This window comes from Pleurodeles waltl, chromosome 5 (genome assembly GCF_031143425.1).
Source record: "Pleurodeles waltl isolate 20211129_DDA chromosome 5, aPleWal1.hap1.20221129, whole genome shotgun sequence".
NCBI classification, from domain to species: domain Eukaryota; kingdom Metazoa; phylum Chordata; class Amphibia; order Caudata; family Salamandridae; genus Pleurodeles; species Pleurodeles waltl.
The window spans coordinates 1,861,673,955-1,861,688,468 of NC_090444.1; the positions used below are offsets into that span (position 1 = coordinate 1,861,673,955).

A 14,514-nucleotide genomic window follows, 5' to 3' on the forward strand; every position below is an offset into this window, starting at 1 on the left:
AATACTGTACTCCCTCCTCCCTCAGCGCCCTCTTCACCGCCAGGAAGGAGGATCTTCTGATTTGAACCTCGATGGTGAAATCCGGGAATAGTCACTTCTCCATTGTCCACCCTATAAGGGCCGGCCTCCCTGGCCCTCTGTAGGAGGATGTCCCTGTCTCTGTATTGTAGTAGGCGTGCTATTACTACTCTGGGCGGTCTACCCGGCACTGGGGGCCTTGCTGGAACCTGGTGCACCCTCTCTAGGGCAAAGAATGGCATCAGGCGCCCCGGGGCTACAGTCTTACGCATCCATTCCTCCAGATATTCGACCATATTCGTGCCCTCTGCTCCTTCTGGTAGTCCCACCACTCGTACGTTGTTCCTTCTGTTTCTCCCCTCAGCATCTTCTGCCCTCTGCTCCAATCGCGTTACTCTCTCTGTGAGGTGCAACATGGTGGCCTCCACGTCCTTTTGTCTCGGGACTATGGGGGTCATTCCGACCCTGGCGGTCCATGACCGCCATGGCGGAGGGCAGCGGAAGCACCGCCAACAGGCTGGCGGTGCTTCCTGGGCTATTCTGACCGCGGCGGTAAAGCAGCGGTCAGAAAAGGGGAACCGGCGGTTTCCCGCCGGTTTTCCCCTGGCCCAGGGAATCCTCCATGGCGGCGCTGCTTGCAGCGCCGCCACGGGGATTCCGACCCCCTTCCCGCCAGCCTGTTTCTGGCGGTCTTCACCGCCAAAACCAGGATGGCGGGAACGGGTGTTGTGGGTCCCCTTCACAGGGCCCCATACAGATTTTCACTGTCTGCTTAGCAGACAGTGAAAATCGCGACGGGTGCCACTGCACCCGTCGCACCCCTGCAACTCCGCCGGCTCCATTCGGAGCCGGCTTCCTCGTTGCAGGGGCTTTCCCGCTGGGCCGGCGGGCAGCCTTTTGGCGGTCGCCCGCCGGCCCAGCGGGAAAGTTTGAATGGCTGCCGCGGTCTTTTGACCGCGGGGCGGTCATTCGGCGGTAACCGCATGGCGGGCGGCAGAATGACCGCCTATGTCTGTTAACGTGGACTCTGTGTCCTTGACTCTGTCTGCTATTTTTTGGTGGTCCGCTTTGAGGAGGCCAACCTCTACTGCGACCTGATTTATGTCACGCTGGAGGGTGGCTTTTGTGTCCTCTATGGCTCCTAAAAGTTTGTCCAACGTGTCCTGCACTGAGGGTTGCGCCATGCGGTGCATTTCTTCTTTTTTCTTTTCACTGGCTATTGGGCGGTCCATTCTCTTCTCTCCGCGGCGGCATCTTGTGTTCATGGGCGCTGGGAGAGCTGAGACCCGGCTCATGCTGTTGTAGTCTGTCCCTAGACCTCCTTCCCCTGGGGCTAATCTTCTGACATGTGCTTTTACTGTGGACTGTGTCGATCCCCTAGCCCACTATCGCTGCTCACATCATTGCGTTTGCCACATGTCCCCAATCGATCTTGTGGTGCCCTGCTGAGTGTCCTGTACTCCTCAGTTACGGGCACTACCCCGTGGGTCCATTCAAGCCATTCCACTCTTCCAGCAGGGCCCGTGCCGTACTAAGGGGCCTCTTCTTCTCGTTCGATCCACTCGCCGCAGCCCTTTGCTGGCCGATATCCTCCTCCTCCCTGCCATGGGCCGGGAGCCAAATGCGATATGCAAAATACAAGGGCATCGAGGGACGAGGGGACAGCGCCACAGAGATCCTCCGCCCGTGGCCCCCGGGCACAGTCTGTGCTCCCAGCCCCCTTTCAGGACCGTAATCCGCTCTTCAGGGTTCGGGGGGAGCCCCCTCAGGTAACCCCAGCCCTCCGCTGTCACTTCTGTATGCCCCAGAGGGGGGGCACAGCGCCACCCCCTGCTGCCAAGTCCCGGAACCTCACTCCAATCCGTTGGGAGGAGAACTTGCACCGGTCTCTCCTCCTGCCTCCCCGGCGCGTTCGTGCAGTCTCCTCCTCTGCACCCACTTTCTATGGGTATTTCTTCACCGCTCCCGGCCCTGCGGGGTTGCCATCCAGCTCGTCACCTTCAGGCCTGGTCTCGCCGCCCGGGACAATGCAGGGATCGGCCCCCCCGCTCTCCAGCCCGATGACTCAGCCGACGCCGAAGAAGGCTCGGGCTTGCCCCCCTTCACTGGCTCACCTCGTTTTCCTGGGCTTAAGGACAGGGAGGTACTACCATTCTCCCTCGCGGTCCTCTGCTCCCCGCTCCTGCGTCCGCACCCTGCGCCACTGCCTCCAAGCGACTCGGGGCCCCCCTCCGCCAACTCCAGGAGGGTCCCCACGAGACAGGTACCGGCGCCCTCCGTGGCGCCCCACAGTCGCAGCACGCTGTTCGCCGTGCCTCGTGGCTACTCAAGTCCCCGGCGCCGACGTCTCAGCAGGCGCCGAGGAAAGTTCGGGTTGGGCCCCCTCACTGGGTCACGTCGTTGTCTGGGCCCCGAGGGCAGGGAGGCACCACCGCTCTCCCCTGCGGTCCTCCGCTCCCCGCTCTCGTGTCTGCGTGGCTGGCTCCAGACGTCTCGGGCCCCCTCCTGTTGGCCCAAGGGGGGCCCCCAGTGCGCTCTGCAACCGCTCTCCCATCGCTTCGGCACACGCCTGCTGCGCCGGCATCTCCGCGGCAAGGGTCCTTATGATCGGATAATTATAGGCCCCGTCGGAGCTCTTGGACTGTACGTCCAACATCTTGCCTGCGTAGCCAAGCCCCGTGGTCAGACTCTTGTAGATTTTTTGGACGGCCGTGGGGGTTCACTGACCGAGTGATGGGTTCTCAAATACAGTCAATCAATCAATCAATCACTGCATTTGTAAAGCGCGCTACATACCCGCGAGAGTCTCAAGGCGCTGGGGGGGGGGGTGCTACTGGTCGAAGAGCCAGGTCTTGAGGAGGCTTCTGAAGGCCAGCAGGTCCTGGGGTTCTGTCGTAGGATGGTGGGGAGAGTGTTCCAGGTCTTGGCGGCGAGGTAGTAGAAGGATCTGCCGCCGGCTGTGGTTTTTCGGATGCGGGGGACTGTGGCGAGGGCGAGGTTGGCTGAGCGGAGGCTTTGGGTGGGGGTGTGGAAGCTGAATCGGTTGTTGAGGTAGGTGGGTCCGGTGTTGTGCAGTGCTTTGTGTGCGTGGATCAGGAGCTTGAAGGCGATCCTTTTGTTGACGGGGAGCCAGTGCAGGCCTCTCAGGTGGAGTGTGATGTGGCTGCGGTGGGGGACATCAAGGATGAGTCGGGCCAAGGCGTTCTGGATGCGTTGGAGTCGTCTCAGGAGCTTGTTTGGAGTTCCTGAGTAGAGGGCGTTCCCGTAGTCGAGTCTGTTGGTGATGAGGGCCTGGGTAACGTTTTTTCTCGTGTCGAGGGGGATCCATTTGAAGATCCTGCCGAGCATACGGAGGGTGTTGAAGCAGGACGCAGAGACGGCGTTGACTTGCCTGGTCATGGAGAGCATGGAGTCGAGGATGACCCCCAGGTTGCGTGCGTGGTCCGTGGGTTCCGGGGCTGTGCCTAGTGACATGGGCCACCAAGAGTCGTCCCAGGCTGATGGGGTGGGTCCGAGAATGAGGACCTCCATCTTGTCTGAGTTCAGCTTCAGTCTGTTGTCCTTCATCCAGTCGGCTACGGCCTTCATTTCCTCTGTGGAGGTTAGCTTTGGCGGTGTGGGGATCTTCAGTGAGGGATATGATCAGCTGGGTGTCGTCGGCGTAGGAGATGATGTTGAGGTTGTGTTGTCGTGCGACGTGGGCGAGGGGGGCCATGTAGATATTGAACAGTGTCGGGCTGAGGGAGGATCCCTGTGGGACGCCGCAGATGATCTCGGTGGTTTTGGAGCGGAAGGGTGGGAGGCGGACGCTCTGGGTTCTGCCGGAGAGGAAGGATGTGGTCGAGGCCAGGGCCTTCTCTTGGATACCGGCGTCATGGAGGCGTGCTGATAGGGTGCGGTGGCAGACCGTGCCAAAGGCTGCTGATAGGTCCAGGAGGACGAGGGCGGCTGTTTCACCTTTGTCCATCAGGGTCCGGATGTCGTCAGTGGCGGCGATGAGGGCGGTCTCGGTGCTGTGGTTACTGCGAAAACCGGATTGGGAAGGGTCCAGGATGTTGTTAACTTCAAGGTAGCGGGTCAGCTGTTTGTTGACAATCTTCTCGGTCACTTTTGCCGGGAAAGGGAGCAGGGAGATGGGCTGGAAGTTCTTGAGGTCCTTGGGGTCTGCCTTGGGCTTCTTCAGAAGGGCGTTGATCTCGGCGTGCGTCCAGCTTTCTGGGAAGGTTGCTGTCTTGAAGGAACAGTTGATTGTTTTCCGGAGGTGGGGCGCGATGGCTGCGCTGGCTTTGTTGAAGACGTGGTGAGGGCAGGGGTCCGATGGGGATCCGGAGTGGATGGAGTTCATGATTTTGATGGTGTCTTCGTCGCTGACGCTGGACCAGATGGTCAGGCGACTGGTGCGAGTGGTAGTCGCAGGGGTGGTGGACTCAGTGGTGGGTGCGGGAGGTCGGGGTTGAGGCTGTCGTGGATGTCGGTGATCTTGCGGTGGAAGAAGGTGGCCAGGGAGTCGCACAGGTCTTGAGATGGCGGGATGTCGTTGGTGATGGAGCTGGGGTTGGAGAGTTCTTTCACGATGCTGAAGAGCTCTTTGGTGTTGTGTGCGTTGTTGTCTAGGTGGTCCTTGAAGGCGGTCTTCTTGGCGGTCCTGATGAGTTGGTGGTGTCTGAGGGTGGCGCTCTTGAGGGCTGTGTGGTTGTCTGGTGTTCAGTCGTGGAGCCATTTCTTCTCCAGCTTCCGACAGGTGTGCTCGGAGATCCGGAGGTCCTCGGTGAACCAGGCGGCTTTCTTGTTGGTGTGGTTGGTTGTAGGGGTCTTGAGAGGGGCGAGGGTGTTGGCGCAGTCGTTGATCCACTGTGTGAGGTTGGTCGCAGTGGTGTCGGGGTCGGTGGGTGGTCTCAGGGCGAGGGCGGTAGTCAGTTGGTCCTCGGTGACCTTGCCCCAGTAGCGGCGTGGTTGCTGTTGGGTGTGGTGGTGTGTGTTGGGTTTTCTGAAGGTGAAGTGGACGCATCTGTGGTCGGTCCAGTGTGGTTCGGGGGTGTGGTTGAAGGAGACTTGGGGGCTTACGGAGAAGATGGGGTCGAGCGTGTGTCCAGCGGCGTGAGTAGGTGTCGTTACGAGCTGTTTGAGTCTGAGGTTGTCGATCAGGGCGGTGGAGTTGACGTCGGTGTTGTTCTCGAGGTGGAAGTTCAGGTCCCCGAGGAGGATGTAGTCTGTGGAAGCGAGGGCGTGGGTGCTGATGAGGTCAGCGATGGTGTCACTGAACTGTGGGTGGGGTCCGGGAGGTCTGTAGATGAGAGTTCCTCTGAGGGTGGTGTTGGGGTCGGTGTGGATCTGGAAGTGCATGTGCTCGGCGGTGGTGAGGGTGTCATCAGTGTTCGTTGAGATTTTGATGAAGTCTTTGTGGATGATGGCGATTGCTCCTCCCACTCCGTTGGTGCGGTCTCTGCGGGAGATCTTGTAGCCCTGTGGGATGGCTATGGCGATGTCTGGTACTGAGGTGGCGTTCAGCCAGGTCTCTGTCAGGAAGGTGACGTCGGGGCAGTGGAGTCTAGAACGTCCCAAAGTTCGATGGTGTGCTTGCGAGCGGAGCAGGTGTTGAGGAGGATGCAGCGGAGGTGGTTGGGTTCTCTGGCTGGTGGTGTGGAGGGTTGGATGCTGGTGAATCTGCAGTTCCGGCAGGTGAAAGGCCCCTGGGTGCGTTTCGTGGTGGCCCGGTAGCAGGGGTGGTCTCGTCTGGTGTTGAGTGCATGGAGGGTGTTTGCATCGTAGTGCAGTCTGGCGTTGCGGGGGGTGCGGGTTCCAGGGGTTCTGGTGCTGGGTGCGGTCCAGGCGCGGACGGGCGCAGACAGGCTTGCCTTAGGTGCTCCTTCGACGCGCCAGCAGCGCGCCTGCTTCACAGCCTCCATATGAGGACAGAGGGAGGGAGGAGCATCGGGGAGGTGGGAGCGGGCGCCAATGGGAGTGAAGGGGGCGGGGCAGCAGGGGCTCAGCGGCAAGGGAAAAACCCGGGGAAAAAATGGCGGGAAAAGACGGCGGGAGAGGGACAACAGAGCACAGGGGTACAGAAAGCAAAACACAGGGGCACAGAATGAAAAAACGAAGTGGCACAGAAGCCAAGCGCAGGGGTACAGAAAAAAGGGAGCGAGTGGTCAGGCGGCAAAAGCGGCAACGGAGGTTCAACCCACAGGGGGCTGCGTGGCAGATGGGGGAGCGACCTGCCTGGTGAGCAGGTCCAACAAGGGTTCCGATGTCCTTGTTGTGGGTTCATAGGTGTTCGTAGACCTTGGTGTGCTCAGTGTAAGAAAGTCTTGGCTGCTTTCACAAGGAATATTTCTTAGGAATCTGCTAAGCTGTGACATGGGCCTATGTTCATACCTTGAGCAATAGTTTTGTGGATCGCTACACCAAGATCAAGACCTGGTGTGACAGGACATTCCTTCCAAGCTTTTTCTGGAGTACTTTGTATTGCATTCAAGCAGGTGATGAAAAGGACAGAGTAATTGAAGGTAGTGCATCAGTCTAATGAAGCGAGTCTTTCTCCTTTCCGTGATCTCAGCACAGATACTCCAGGGCTACACTCCACTTCTTGAATGCTTATTGAGGGAGATTGTTACTGTTGCATATGGTGGATGTTAAAGTCTTTCAGTGACCAGCCTCTCCTCTCTACCTTTTTCCATCCTTACATACGCATTCCATGGGGAATGTCTGTCAGGTCTGGCCTTTGAGACATTAGCTTCTCACCAGACAATTGTTTCCCTTACAACAGTGGTCAGCAGGCTTAATCCATTGATCTGGTAAACTGTCATTCACATTTTGCTGTCGCCAACCCTCATCCTGCATGCCGCAACGAGTCGGCCTATTTTACCCATTGGCTCCTGTCATTTGAGTGGACACAGCCTGTGCACATTGCTCACATCTGCCGGAACATAGTTCCTTTCTTTTAATTTGCAAAAGTGGTTCAGTGTGTGCTTTTTTATTTTTTTGTTACATTGGCTTAAAATTCTGGGTACTTATTGCACCTGTTATAAAGTGATTGTGACCTTGTACCATGGAGAGTGATACTTAAAGCATTTTAGCAATTTGAGTATTTCACTAGATAGCGATTTATTCTTGTCTCCTTCACATTAATAAAAATAAATTGCACAGTGCAACTGAGAGCCTTTTTGTTTAAAAACATCACTAGTGAAACAGCTGCATTACTGAATATGTATGTTTTACATTTTTTGTTGCAGTCATGGCAGCAGGGCTTAGGTGAAGGCATATTTTTATTCCTTTTTGTGTGTCTGGTATATGCTTTCAATAAAAGAAATAATACCAGTGCACCAGCTTGCTAAGTTTGATTCTATTAGCTTTGCCAGTGCTTATTCTCATTGGAGCCAGTTCCTAGACCATTTTGCGCAAACAGTGCACTCTGTGATCGCAGAACCAGAATCTGCAGTTTTTTATGATCGTACTTGACTCAGAAGGCATCAGGAAGTCCTCCTGGGCCTGTATTATACAATGTGCTCCATGAGCGCAACAGGCGTGTGCGCCCGCTTTGTGCATCCCCAGGGCACAGTGGTATTACAGAAGGGGCCGCAGACACTTGTGCACCCTCTTCTGTGATACTGATAGCACTGGCACACTAGCAGAGCCACAGCTATTATGAGAAGCCGTTCCCTCATTTGCATTGGGTCTTGCCCCCTAGCAAATGAGGAATCACTTTGCCTCTGCACATGCTCCGTATTACCGATGTGGGCGCAGAGGCAAACATGCCTTCAGGAGGCACACTGAAAGTGTGTCACAAAAAGGTTGTGCACTGTCAGTGTACCCCCCCAATGGTAGCCCATTAGCGAGGGGGAGGAGGGGTCCCTTAGACTCCCCCACAAACATCCCTCTGCAGGTGGGTGCAGTCTCTCACTGCATCTGCCTGCAAGAGGATCTCTCTCTTCTTTTTAAAATGCAGGCGGGATGCCACCTGCACTGTGAAACAGGGAGGAGTTTTTAAACAGCTATTTCACTTGAATGCACTGCCATGGGAGCAGTGCTTTCTTTGTAATATAGCGCACTGTTCCTATTTGTGCCCAGCGCACCTTTTGAAAGGTGCGCCATATTCATAATACAGCCCGAGGTGTCTGGATTTTCAGCACTTGTAAGTGTGGGTGTGAGGTTGCTTCCAGGATGGTCAACACCCTCAAAGGTGTAATTTTGTGGGGATAAGCCAACATTTTCTCACACTCATTTCACTTCAAAGCTTATGCCCACTGCTTCTAGTTGTAGGTGGTGCAACAAGTGAGCGCAGGTTCCTCAAATAAAACTATTCTCTTGGGAAGAAATGTTGTCACCTGGAGAATGCTTTCTGCGTGAAGAGATGAAAAGTGTGCAATTCCATATCCTCTCTAAGCTTAGGACTGCCCATTTTAGTGCACTCCTCTGTTTAGGGCTGGCAGGTGTAGGCCCTTGAAACTAGGAAAGTTTTGCTTTCTTCCATGCACAACTGTCACTTTAGTCAATTTCCATAAAATAATTATAGAATCCATATGTGTATGGTGACGCCAGCACGAGCTGGCTTTTTTTTTAGGGAGTAGGTTCATAATCTCAAGCTTCCCTTCTCTCATTTTTTGATCTGCTGTATTTTCTGTATGGATTGCCCCCATTAATGGCAAGTGGCCCCCTCACGTTCCATTGTCACTTCTGTAAAATACTTTGGATTTTATATACGCCGGGCAGCAGTATATGGTGTTGGTCTCTTCTCTGACAATAAGTGAATGATGTGGGTCTCGCCTCTCACAGGAAGTGCAAAGTTTGGACTTCTCGCACAGGAAGTGTGTGGTGTAGGTCTCCTCTGTCACAGGAAATGAGCAGTATGGGTCTTGTCCAAAATTGGACAGGGCTACAGGCGGTCGGGCAGTGTGCGACAGGCCCATTTGACAGGTCAGTCTGTGGTCTCGTTTCTGTATTATGGTCTGCTGGGCTGTTTTTTACTGCTGGTTTCTGTGATATTAAAAAGAAAATGCCTGCATCAAACACAAATCCATGCAGTCTTTCAAACCTTGCAAAACTCTTATGATGCCTGTCTTCAAAAGTTTAAAACTGCCCCAATTTGCAAACATGGGCCCATTCTTAAGCTATCTAATATTATAATAATGCGGTCAAATTTTATTTTGGTGCACAAGACTCTTTTCTGTCTCAGTTCGCCCTGGTCTTTCTCACAGGAAGTGGGTGATGTGGGTCTTGTCTCATACGAAGTGGGTGGTGTGGACCTCCTTTCTCACATGAATTGCAAGTTGTAGGCCTTGAATCTCATAGGAGGTGGGTAGTGTTGGTCTTTTCTCTCACAGTAAGTGGGTGGCGTGGGTCTCCTTTCTCACAGGAAGTTCATGGTGTAGCTCTTGTCTCTCATAGGAGGTGGGTGGCGTGGGTCTCCTTTCTCACAGAAAGTGCAAAGTGTAGGCCTTGTCCCTCATAGGAGGTGGGTGGTGTTGGTCTCTTCTCTCACAGGAAGTGGGTGGCATGGGTCTTGTCTCTCAGGAAGTGGGTGGGGTGGGTCTCCTTTCTCACAGGAAGTTCAAGGTGTAGGCCTTGTCTCTTAAAGGAGGTGGATGGTGTTGGTCTCTTCTCTCACAAGAAGTGGGTGGCCTTGGTCTTGTCTCTCGGGAAGTGGGTGGTGTGGGTATCCTTCCTCAAGGGAAGTGCAAGGTGTTGTTGTGTAAGTTCACATTATCCTAATGAGGCTACTGGATTTGGGCGACAGAATCACCTGAATTGTGGGGAACTGAGTCTAATCCCACATGAGTGACACCTGTTGGCCTAATCTGGGTTTTCCAGCTAACTAGCAGCGCCTCATCTCGGCCCTTGAGCAGGTACGATTATGGCAACCAGGCGCATGACATACATGACTCCTAAGGGGAATCGTGGCTGATCAAATTTCATCCTTTTCTCTCAGTTACCTTGGTCTCACACATGCAAAGACAACAGGGGCAGACCATAGTTTAATAAGGTTTTATTGAAGTAACTGCATCTTAGATAATGAGGCATGTATTGCAATAACTAGGATGATAAAGCACAATAGAAGTAAAATTGTAACACAGAGAGTAAAACACAAAAATAGTCCTACCATACTGTCACCAAGGGTTATATATAGATATAAGTATATCTATCTCCTACCTATGCTATGTTAGAGCACAGCGTCTTAAGCTTTAGTTCGCCCTTCAGGTTTGCCCCTGGGAAGACATCATCCCTCATACCTGAACAAGGTGGCCAGTAGTCTAAAAAGACACTGTTCCCATGGGGGCTAGGGATTCAGCAGTCTGTAGCGGAGCAATCAGTGGTCAGCATGCAGTCTCGGTCATCTGGCTGGAATCTCCTTCTAACGTGTATAGGGCAAGGAAGTGTTTTTATAATAAAACAGTTGATGTTCTAAGAAAGATCCCCGCGTAAGAGTGTATATGTTTCTGTGAATCTAGGAGACAAAGCGTACCACGTTTGCTGGCAATCCTATCTTACTGCAGCCTAGATGAAAGCACAGAGTGAAAGAAATATCTTTGCTAAGAATGTAGTGATGTCCTAGATGAAGAACAACTAGATAGAGGAAAATAAAACAATGACCGCAAATGCGGCTTGCTAAATAAAATATAACTGGGCTAAGGTGTAGGCCTTGTGGTTTTGGTCTTTTCTCTCACAGTAAGTGGGTGGCATGGGTCTCCTTCCTCACAGAAAGTGCAAAGGGTAGGCCTTGTCTCTCGTGGGAGGTGGGTGGTGTTGGTCTCCTCTCTCACAGGAAGTGGATGGCGTGGGTCTTGTCTGTCAGAAAGTGGGTGGTTTGAGTCAGTGCAAGGTGTAGGCCTTGTCTCTCATAGGAGGTGGGTGGTGTTGGTCTCCTCCCTCACAGGAAGTGGGTGGCATGGGTCTTGTCTCACAAGAAGGTGAAGAGTTATTGTTCACGTTGTTGTTGTTGTCCACAGGACGGAGGCAAGCAGTTGATGGAAGGCATGTCAGACAACAAGACTGTGACCGAATTTGATTTACGACTGACTGAAGTCGGACAGGAGAGTGAGTTCGTCATTAACCAAATTTTAAGGGTGAATGAGGAAGGGGCCCGTCTGGAATCTCTTCGTAGGATCCAAAAGGAAACGTCACAGTCTAATTTTTGATGCTGCAGAGAACATAGAGGACTCCACTTGGTGGCAGTCTCCAGCCTTCTTTATTTAACTTTTTCTGTATCCGCTAGGTCTGGCGGACCTATAGATTAAAATTCTGCTCACGTTCATGGGCTTCCTTCCACTGTATGGGCAAATTAGGTAAACATTGACTTGGTGAAGCTCCTGCAGACACAAAACCCACAGAAGACATATGAACATACCACCAGAAGTAGAAACCATCAACAGGAGACAGACTGTTAATGCTAACGATGTACATTATTCTTTTAATAAATCTTTGGAACACAAATCAGTGGAGTTTATTTCTGTGCACACTGATTGTGTGCACACCACAATCGATGTGTTAGGATCTCTTGTTAAGTGAATGCTTGTGGTTCTGTTGTTGAGTGCAGGCAGAATGTGCCTTAGTAACTACAGAGGGCTTTGTGTGGTCATTGGAATCAGGCTTTAATGATGCAGGTGGTGTGTGACAGAGTTTGACAACTTTTCTGTTCCTTTTTCGCACATGGGCTTGTATCAAGGTTGCTTTGGTTCCTCAGTAAAAGGAGTCAAGCTCTACAGATCGAAGAATGATGGTAAATCTAAACCCAAGCTGAAGTTTGGTTTGCACCTTCACATGGTGAGTTGATTCACAATTTTCTTGTCATTGCAATAACGTGAAAAGTTATGTATGAAAGAATTAAATGTCTACAGAAGTATGAGAAAGTGTGATCAGGTTACAGAAGATTATTCACATATTTTACATTGTTTCTCTTCTGCATCATCTCTCTTTCCAGCTTCTCCTTCTGTATCTTACTTTTTATATTTGACTTGACAGCACAGTTCTTCCCAGACCTTATGTGATCAACTCGAAAAGGAGCTTTCAGGAGTATTACAGAGAGGGGCGCTGTACCCCTCTGGCGATAGCCATAGTACATGTTTTGATTGGGCTGAAGGTGTGTGCTTCCGCAGAAAAAAGTGCTTCCCCTCCACAGATGTGATTATTGTGTTTGCGCATTGAGCTGCCTGAACTTGAACTTTCAGGGGCACGCACATGCCACTGTAATGCTGTTAAAGTGATCTTTTACATGTATGTTTTTCCCTCACTGCAGCATACACTGGAGGAGGGCAGTCATGAGGAGTGCTTTGCAGTCTGAACACCCTCTCTTTCTAACATTAACTGCAGTTTTGTGTTTGAGAGCACTATGGGGTCCCTAGGGCTGCACTAATCTAGGTCTGTCTTGACAGAGCAGCTGTCGCCAGACCTTTTGTGATCAACATAAAATAGCTTTCAGAGTTTGTCTGAGGGCGGGATTAGGCTCCACCCACATGTCGGTTCCCCTGGGTACAGGGATTGATTGGGCCACGTTTCTGGGCTTTCACTAAAAAGACTGCTTCTGTAGCACTTTTTGGTTTGTAGCAATGCTTATTCTTGATACAACATGACTGAGGTGGCTATGGTGGCAGCCAATGATCACGGCAATAGGCCTGATCTGTTTATCATGAAATGCTATGATAAAGACGCTAGGCCAGACGTATTTGTTGCGAAAAACGTGTTAATCAATATATATTTCAGTGTGGATTGTTATCACTCTTATCTTAAGGCCTACAGGTAGGTTTGGTTTTACATGGAATCTCGCAGATGACCATAGTAGGGAAAGGTTTTGGTGTTGGTTACTACGTGAGGCAACCCATAGATATAGAAAGTGTTCTCTGTGAGAATTCTTGTTAGGCCTTCTTAGGAGTGATTGTATGTTGCGTAGTGACTTGTACTTTTGTATACCTCTCTGTTTTTCATGTCTGTGTGCCTGATACATTGTGACAAAATGTACTCTCCGTACTGCAGGCCTGAGTTCATTATGGTGACAACCTATAGGCCTGACTTTAATGTGGAATATGCTCCTGAGTTTGGGCTTCAGAAGAGATGGTTTTGTGACTGACATCCTTAGCAGCTCTGGACACTTCCAGTGGTGAACGTGGGACAGGAGGTAGTGAGTGCTAGCAGACTGCAACTGTGCACAAGCGTGGCCGTGGAAGTCGTGCAGCTCCTCGCCTCTCCGTGGAGTCAAGCCCAGGAGGATTCTGAGGCTCGCCCCCCGCCTTTCCCGCTCCAGTCGAGTCTGCTTCTGATAGGGGGGGGAGTGAAAGTGAAGACCCTGGTGCAGTGCAAGAGCAGCCTGCCCACGAGCTGTTCAACTTCACCTGTGAGGACCAGGTAAAAAGAGAGTGAGATGGCCACTAACAGCGTGTGGGGGGCGACCGAAGGTAAGGCCGTACGCCATGGTCCATAGCCAGTAGGCATGGAGGCGGCTGGCACTAGGCTGGTGCCGCTTGTGCCTTCCGGTTTAGCTCCACGCACCAGCTCTGCTCCCAGCTCTAGCCCTGCCCCACTTTAATTGCAGTGGCCCTGAGCAGCTTTCTCTGAGAAGCTTTCTCCAACTCCTTGCCAACCTTTTGTTTCAGCAACTATAATTATAATTATTACAACTGCCACTGCAGTGCAACAACCTTCTCCTGTATAAACTCTGCACAGATGCAGTCTAAATTAACGGTAAAGGTACCCGCGAATTGGCAAAGCTCTAGGAGAACTGTTGGAACCTGTCAGGAGCCACCAGGAAATACTGGAAGGATTACAGGCAAATTACAGGCAAATTATTGGGCCTCACTGTCCATTGGCCACTGGCAGCCATTGGGCAGTCAGCTTCCTTGGGAGCCAGCACCCGACACTCAGCATTCTAGCACCTCTGCACCCCAGCATTAGCGAGAATTACCCCTGCCCCAAAAGCATGCTTGTGCCCCCCTCTTCACCAGGTAAGATAACTACCCCCAGGAGAGTGGCGTGGTGGTGCTTGGTAAAGACCAGATCCTTGGTAGTTCCTCACTTCCTCACATGTTTTCCCCCAGTCTAACCTGTTACGCTGCATCTTTACCTCACATATCATCTCACACCGGCCTACACAGGAAGCTTGTGCCCCCCTCTCCACCAGGCATAAAAACTACCCCAGCAGAGGGGTGTGGCTGCACCAGGAAGAGACCAGAACTTGAATGATCCAGTTAGCCAGCCAGCCAGCCCAGACAATCCTAAAGAGCAACATAGCATCCAGCATCTGGTAGCTGGTGCAACCCCAGACAGCTGATATTGCCATGCCACTCAATAGGATGAGGTCAGGGAGAGCTAGAAGCTCACCGCAGCAAGGAGGCAAGCAAAGGAAGCTTACACAACGATCCACTTCTACCCCTGCAATTACTACCACTATAACTACTGCTCAGGGCCAGGCAGCCAGCCCTGACAACCAACCTAAAATGACTTCTAAATTCCAACTTCTGAGAGATGTGCACTCTGCCATCTTCTCTGACACATCTGACAGTAGCAGACTGC

The 14,514-nt window shown here is 52.3% G+C and overlaps 1 protein-coding gene across 1 annotated transcript in view; it reads left to right on the forward strand.

Annotated features, from left to right (window-relative positions):
* The window catches only part of TCTE1 (t-complex-associated-testis-expressed 1), a 171,032-nt gene extending 159,587 nt beyond the window's left edge, over positions 1 to 11,445 (forward strand). Inside the window, exon 5 of the mRNA XM_069236383.1 lies at positions 10,962 to 11,445. Within this exon, the coding sequence (XP_069092484.1) occupies positions 10,962 to 11,150 (189 nt within the window). The 3' untranslated portion in view covers positions 11,151 to 11,445. The remainder of the gene's footprint in view (positions 1 to 10,961) is intronic.
* The last annotated feature ends 3,069 nt before the right edge of the window (positions 11,446 to 14,514 follow it).